The sequence below is a fragment of the Oncorhynchus kisutch genome, linkage group LG1, assembly GCF_002021735.2.
Source record: "Oncorhynchus kisutch isolate 150728-3 linkage group LG1, Okis_V2, whole genome shotgun sequence".
In the NCBI taxonomy this organism is placed as follows: domain Eukaryota; kingdom Metazoa; phylum Chordata; class Actinopteri; order Salmoniformes; family Salmonidae; genus Oncorhynchus; species Oncorhynchus kisutch.
In genome coordinates this window covers 65,794,584-65,802,347 of record NC_034174.2, presented here as the reverse complement: position 1 = coordinate 65,802,347, position 7,764 = coordinate 65,794,584, and the positions used below count along the sequence as shown (strand labels likewise).

Below are 7,764 nucleotides of genomic sequence, written 5' to 3'. Positions count from 1 at the left end.
AAATTCTCAAATATTGTGGATTTATCGGTGGTGACAGTTTCCTATCCTCAGTGCAGTGGGCAGCAGAGGAGGTGTTCTTATTCTCCATGGACTTTAGTGTGCCAGAAATGTTTTGAGTTTGTGTTGCAGGATGCAAATTTCTGCTTGAAAAAGCTAGCCTTGGCTTTTCTATTGCCTGTGTATATTGGTTTCTAGCTTCCCTGAAAAGTTGCATATCACGGGGGCTGTTCGATGCTAATGCAGAATGCCATAGGATGTTTTTGTGTTGGTTAAGGGCAGTCAGGTCTGGGGAGAACCAAGGGCTATATCTGTTCCTGGTTCTACATCTCTTGAATAGGGCATGCATATTTAAGATGGTGAGGAAGGCACTTTTTAAAAAAATAACCAGGCATCCTCTACTGAAGAGATGAGATCAATATCCTTCCAGGATACCCCGGCCAGGTCGATTAGAAAGGCCTGCTCGCTGAAGTGTTTCAGGGAGCATTTGACAGTGATGAGTGGAGGTCGTTTGACCGCTGACCCATTATGGATGCAAGCAATGAGGCAGTGATCGCTGAGATCTTGGTTGAAAACAGCAGAGGTGTATTTAGAGGGCAAGTTGGTTAGGATGATATCTATGAGGGTGCCCGTGTTTACGGCTTTGGGGTGGTACCTGGTAGGTTCATTGATAATTTGTGTGAGATTGAGGGTTACGGTTACAGAAGTCATCAAAAGAGAGCGCCTGGGGAATAGGAGTGGAGCTAGGCATTGCAGGGCCTGGATTCACCTCTACATCACCAGAGGAATAGAGGAGGAGTAGGATAAGGGTACGGCTAAAAACTATGAGAATTGGTCATCTAGAACGTACGGAACAGAGAGTAAAAGGAGGTTTCTGAGGGAAATAAAATAGCTTCAAGGCATAATGTACAAAGGTATGGTAGGATGTGAATACAGTGGAGGTAAACCTAGGTATTGAGTGATGATGAGAGAGATATTGTCTCTAGAAAGGTTGGATAAGGTATAATGAGCAGGGCTAGAGGCTCTACAGTGAAATAAGCCAATAAACACTAACCAGAACAGCAATGAACAAGGCATATTCACATTAAGGAGAGGCATGCTTAGTAGAGTGATCATAAGGGTCCAGTGAGTAGTGAGGTTGGTTGGGGTAACGGCAATTCAGACAGCTAGCCGGGCCATCGGTAGCAAGCTAGCATAGGATGGAGGTCTGTTTTTAGCCACCTCATGCGTTTCCGTCGGTAGATTAGTGGGGTTCCGTGTGGTAAAGGGGATCAATCCAATTGGCAAAATAGATATAGTTATAGTGACCCAAGAACAATTGTCCGATAGACCTATTCAGATAGCAGCCAATGAGACAGCTAACGATTAACGGGCCGCAGATGAGCATTCAGGTAACGTCGCGACGGAGGGGCCAGTTGGATAACTCCCTCGGGCAGATAACGTCGGTAGTCCAGTGAAGAAAGGCCCGGTGGGGCTCCGCATCGGCAGTAAAACGGGTCCGGATAGGTGATTGTAGCCCAGGAGTGGCTGATGGAACTCTTCAGCTGGCTAGCTCCGGAATAATTGATGTTTGCTCCGGGTTCGACGTAAACCAATAGTCACACGGATAGCAGCTAGCTAGCTGCGAGATCCAGCTGTAAATGTCCAGAGCTTGCGGTTGAAATCCGGGGATATGCAGAGAAAAATAAGTCCGGTGTGTTCTGGTCTGAGTAGCGTTGTACAAAACTGGCGATAGCTTTTCGAGCTAAAGGATAGCTGATGACCACAAACCGTGGTTAGCTGAATACTAACGTTAGCCAGTAAACTGGCTAGCTTCTGGTTAGCTTCTGGTTAGCTTCTGGCTAGCTTCTATTGTGGATTTCAGATCAATTCTTATTTATTTTTTTAAATTGGTGAGGCGGGTTGCAGGAGAGTGTTTTGAAGTTGAGTTTTTGGAAAATAAAATATATAATGATATGCAAAGAAAGATGTAAATATATATATCCACGGGACACGACAAGACGAGGACAAAGGACGTCTGACTGCTATGCCATCTTGGTAAGAAAAGATAAGAAAAAAGTTAAGATAATCTCTTTAAATGTTCCTTGATATTTTATCATCCCCTTTTGAACAATGTTATTTTCCAATGATAAGACAGTGGACTGAGAGGAAAAATTATTTGAGAGATCATGCTCAAAACAAATAGACAATGATCAAATACAGTAGATATTGAAACATATTTTATTATGTATTTTGGGACAATTCAACCAAACATCAAACATTATCATTTGATCAATAATGATATTCAAAAGCATGTTTGTTTTGTCAATTTAAATATCAAATATGGTCAATTTATCAAAGATTGCACAGTGCTGTACATCCACTGAGCATACAGGCAACACCAAAGCGATGCCATCCAGAGGAGATTAAAATATTTTAACATTCCTGGTATTCCTTTTAGCTGTAGGCGGAACCAGGCTTTTAATGACAGGTGGGTTTGGGTGGGCAAGGGATCTATTTTTTCGGGACCTCCATCTCCACATCCTCTGTACGGGAGACCACCTTTCCATCAACCATCTCCTCAATCACCGTCCTCACTCTCTTTGTCACCACTGGCTCAGCTACAAAGTAGGGACAAATAACCATTAGTACACTTAGTGTTGGGCATAGCTAAAGAGGAGAAGCACAGAGCTATGAGAACACATAGCACCTTAACACATTCAAATCAACCAAATCCTTTGTGTTCTAGAGTGCTTCACAATTACTACCGCTGGGTTCAATCAATATGGAATTTGATATGATAGAAAATGGTCTCGCTCTACTTACGTTTTTTGACCTCAACAATCTCAACCTTCTTGGTGATGACAGCTCTCCTGGAGGGAAGAAGATAGTTTAAGTGTTAAGTACCTTCATATTGAACAACTCTACATTAATCCCTCTACTCTGTAACACAGTCTCTATTGCCCAGTTCCAAATTGACCCCTGGCCCCTTCCCCTGTGCACTTCTTGTAGATCTGTAATGATCAGATAGGCTGCTGTAGGTCATTAGCGTAATGATGATTGCTCCATCTTCCACTCTACTAATATTCCCACCATAGTACTTGCATGTATCCAATCATTTTAGATTCAAAGTGCCTACAGCAGGTGGTGTGTCAAAGGGATAGGGGAGGGGTTGATTTGTAATTGGGTATGTAAAATGCACATTTATAATTTACATTGGGGATGTGAAGCCCATGTAAATCCCATTGGGTATGTAACTTAGGGATCTGCAGCCTTCTCTTCTCTCCTCTCCTTACCCGACATCCTCTCCGTCCAGCAGCCTCCTGTACTCTGCGATCTCCATCTCCAGCCTGGTCTTGATGTCCAGGAGCATGCGGTATTCGCCGGCCTGCCTCTCGATGTCCGTCTTCATGCGACCCAACTCCTGCTCCAGGCTGTTGACCATGCCCTGGAGCTGGTTCAGCTGCATGCTGTAGCGGGACTCGGTCTCATTCAGCTGTCCCTCCAGGGCTGATTTCTATAGGGAGAGAGGGAGGAAGAGGAAGGGTTAAAGACTTCAGACGATTCAACAAGTGGTGTTGATTTAGGCTACCCACGCTGACATCAGTGAATGATTGAGGTGAAGTCCCTGGTGAGCACATGTTTTTAGAACTCCGTTTTGAGGATCACAGCTGTGGTATAACAAAAACTGTTATCCTCAACTTCATTTCATATATCCATCAATCAAAGAGATTGTCAAAAATGAAATGTATTATTATTATAGTTAGTGATAATTACAAAGCTCTGAGTTAACTGATTGCTTCTCTCTTCTCTCTCTGTAACTAATCCATAATCTTCCGTTTCTAAAAGGTAAAGGACTCATATGTAACCCGTAGGGTAGGAATGTATTTATGAGGTCTAAATGATCATGTTTTTACTGTGAGGTGTCAGTTGTACTGTACAGTTCAACTGAAGGTGGAATCTTGTAAATGTCATGTATTTCCGAATTCCGAGTAATCTTCTACAGTAATTACACCTAGTCTAGCTCTAACTCAAACTCATACGTCTAGCATCAACTAGGAGGCAGAGAGGGGTGTGACGTTAGGGGGGTTGAGAGGGCTTTTGTTTCCTCACCAGGCTGAGCTGGGACTGCAGCTCGATCTGCAGGGCCTGAAAGGTCCTCTTGAGCTCGTTGATCTCACTGCGGGACGTCTGGAGGGTCTCTGTGCTGTGGGTCACCACCTTGTTCAGCTCATCAAACTGGGACGTACAGAAGGAACACGGTAAGGGTTGTGTAACTTCACTTGTACTGGTAATATGCACAAAAGTCATTCTCTGTGGTCTGATATCTCTATATTGACATGATCAAACAAGTATAAGATAGCTTCAAGTATGTGATCACAGTAATTGGTTGTTTATAAGCACTTTAAATACTGCCCTCATAGGACATAGTGTTCCTTTTAAGATGTGCATTTTCATATTATCTAAAACAGAACAGATGGATCAAGAGTTTCTCCCTAGACAAGGTTGGGCTCTTCTTCTCCTCACCTTGCCCTTGTACCAGGTTTCCATTTCGCGGCGATTCTTCTCGGCAATGCCCTCATACTGAGTTCGGATCTCCTCCATCATCAACGCCATGTCCTGCTGGGGTGCTGCATCCACCTCCACGTTCACTGAGCTGACGTTCATGTGAGCCCGCATGGCAGCAATCTCCTATAAGGGGCACAGAGTGATGACAGAGGTCAACACCAGATGAGAGGCCAATGGAGGTTGCCACTGGGTAGACTGTCACTGGGTAAGATAAGATACAACTTGACTGTCCCAGACAGGGAAACTGTCTAGCACAATTACATAGGGGTGTGGGGTCAAATTGGGTCACAAACAGGTGGTGTCTCAGGTTCATCCCCATCTTTCATAACCTAGTTACAGTGTTCATGGTGTATTTCCATCAGCTTCTCTGACATTCTGTATAACCGTCCGAAAGTAAGTATATGAAAACTTACACTCAAGGTAATCCAACATGAAATAATACTTGTGACCATGTGATCTCAAGTGTGGTTTTAACATCTATGCCATACTGCTGCAGGGCTTGTGACAAATTTGCTGACAGCTTTAAAGCTACCCAAACAGAGACAGCACAGACACTCCAAACAAGGTCTGTTTGATCTCTTGTTTGCATTGTCATTGATACAGCCAAAGACAACACTGCTTGGCATGCGATGAGAATGAATTATGTCTCTGACAACTTCATTTGACTCTCACAACCACATTGTTTTCATCTAGGTAAAATGTATAAGAATTTTGAACTGTGGGGAGGTCTTGCTATTGACAGGGCTGTGCCATGACTCTTGGGGATATGGTATGATAAAAGAGGGGCTTTGTAGGGGCTTACAAGGCCCCTACAGTGCCCTGAGGAACACCCACCTCCTCATGGTTCTTCCTGAGGTAGACCAGCTCCTCCTTCAGCCCCTCAATCTGCATTTCCAGGTCTGACCGGGACATGGTCAACTCATCCAGAACCTTCCTCAGTCCAGAAATGTCTGCCTCCACTGACTGACGCATAACCATTTCATTCTCAAACCTTTCCAGAGGGAAATGGAGTTAACCAGCATTATTAACAGTTGCCGCCAACAGTAAACATACCAAATGGCACAAATCCAGTCAGACCAGTTTTATGTGCAGTTGACCGCTGATGATGTATCTAAGGTGTACAGTAATGTGACATTTAACATCACGTCATGGGCTCATTGACCTTGAGTAATGTTATAGTAGGTGTGGCTTCATACTGTAATAATGGTATAAAAGTTGCATGACTCAAGTTTACATATGACGTATAGTTCCCATTCCAATCCTGATTTAAAGTATTATTCTGAGATGAATTCAACAGTTGTTTGCTGCTTCCATCTTATAGACCCTTTGTACTCACTTGACTTTGAAGTCCTCTGCTGCCAGTTTGGCATTGTCTATCTGCAGGAGGATACTGGCATTGCTCAGAGTGGCAGCACTGATCTGAGAACAGGACAACAAAAATGGTTGGTACATGGTACATAAAAAAGGAAGACAACTACACACAGTCAGGCTTATCACAATGATTACATAATTTGCTTGCGTGATAAGGAGGAGCCTATCAGAGCTATAATAGTGTGTTAGTAACTTATTGATTAGCCTCCTACCCACGCATATATACTGTAGCCTATCTATGACAAAGGCCACACCGTTATGTATGGGAAATGAAAATAATCAGCATGACTTGGATCACATCAGATGAAATAATACAAGATGCTATTGAACAGTGGTATGATTCAATCCGTGTCGTCATCACGCTCACGGCTCTCCCGTTTGAAAGAAGTAATGTAGGTGGCATGAGTGTGAGTGTGAATGTAAATGTTGACAGGGAGATAAGTTGAACAGAAGTGGTTTCACATGCCAAGCCCTTTTTTGGTAATTGCTTTCTTTCAATAGAGACAAATATACTAAACAACACTCATGACATGTAAGTCCTATAATCCATCACTACTGTAAACGTGGTATGATTCCTCTATTAAAGTCAAGGGTTTACAAATTCACATCCTGAGGGCACACTTATATTGCAGCCTGACAGCTTCATAGATGCAGTCAGTCAATGAAGGGTATGACTTGTGTCTTGTAAGCTAGAACTGAATTGTATATCAGAATGTATGTTGTTTCCTGCCTGAGTAGAAATGTTTAGACATTTTACTTTTGTAAATTATATATCCTAATTAAAAAAATGATCATCATAGAAAACTTAATCCAAACTCAATAGTAAATAGGGGAGAGGTTGATGAAAGAAAATGTAATAATATCAATCTCGCTCAATATAGCAATATACTGTATTTATGATGCCCTAAGAATACTCACCTTTCTGCGCAGGTCGTCAAGAGTAGCTTCGTATTTACTGTAATCTCTAATGACCGGTGTCTTCTTCTCGTACCACTCGCGGATTTGACGCTCGAGCTGAGTATTCGCCGTCTCCAAGGAGCGCACCTTCTCCAGGTAGGTGGCCAAACGGTCGTTGAGGTTCTGCATGGTGGCCTTCTCGTTGACCGACACTGCATTACTACCATAGCTGCCATTGTCACCTCCAAGCGCACTGGACAGATCGAAACCGCTCCTGGTGCCCGAAGCATAAGATACGCGGACACTCTGTCCCCCTGCCCCTCCATAGACGCTTGGTGCCCGTGATGCGATGCGACTCTGGTACCCTCCTCCGAGAGACATAGAGGATGAGCCTCGGCTGCCTCCATAACTTCGAAGTGATAAAGCACTCATGGCGACGTTGTGATGATGGCTATGTAGAGCTGACAAAACCCGGAGTGGTACTTCGAAGAGTTGGTGGTGAACCAGTTCAAGCCTGATAGCAGAATATATACCCCCTTGGAGGTGGGAGCGGCTGGATGTCGCATTGAGATAATTATGTACGTGAATAGATATTCATTAGACATCCAACAGGTGTGTCCTTAGTCAGCTCATTAAAAAAGGGAACTAAGGTGTGGCGTGAGAGTTAGCTGGCATTCTGCCTCCATAATTGTTTTCACTTTCCTGTACAGTCTGGCATCTGTCACGGCATGATAAACCTCAGATAAGCAAGTTATGAAAATGATAAGATAGTAGCTCACGTTTTAAGAGATGACAAACGACTGGAACCCGCAACAGAAAGTCTGCTTTCCCCTCTGTAGTCACCGAAAAATGTAGGATACAGAAAATAGTCTCCTCTACCTAAACTTTGTAGAACATTAGGCTAGCTCACATGACATGCTCATGTTGGTAGGCTATATTTTGGAGAGATGG

General features: G+C 43.5%; 1 protein-coding gene across 1 annotated transcript; it reads right to left on the bottom strand.

Annotated features, from left to right (window-relative positions):
• Positions 1 to 2,196: 2,196 nt before the first annotated feature.
• On the bottom strand, positions 2,197 to 7,448 carry LOC109889161 (keratin, type I cytoskeletal 13). The gene is made up of 8 exons (XM_020480382.2): positions 6,835 to 7,448; positions 5,882 to 5,964; positions 5,380 to 5,536; positions 4,504 to 4,668; positions 4,090 to 4,215; positions 3,273 to 3,493; positions 2,803 to 2,849; positions 2,197 to 2,597 (listed from the first exon to the last, which is right to left on the bottom strand). Exons 1-8 carry the CDS (start codon positions 7,243 to 7,245, stop codon positions 2,491 to 2,493), a joined length of 1,317 nt encoding a protein of 438 aa, XP_020335971.1. The 5' UTR covers positions 7,246 to 7,448; the 3' UTR covers positions 2,197 to 2,490.
• Between the last annotated feature and the right edge of the window lie 316 nt (positions 7,449 to 7,764).

Excerpts from the sequence above, each read along its gene's own strand:
- LOC109889161 (XM_020480382.2), bottom strand. The coding sequence starts at position 7,245 with ATGAGTGCTTTATCACTTCGAAGTTATGGAGGCAGCCGAGGCTCATCC. Across the intron at positions 5,965-6,834 it reads TTGACGACCTGCGCAGAAAG|ATCAGTGCTGCCACTCTGAG; the intron begins GTGAGTATTCTT and ends TCCTGTTCTCAG. Across the intron at positions 4,669-5,379 it reads TCAGGAAGAACCATGAGGAG|GAGATTGCTGCCATGCGGGC; the intron begins GTGGGTGTTCCT and ends TGCCCCTTATAG.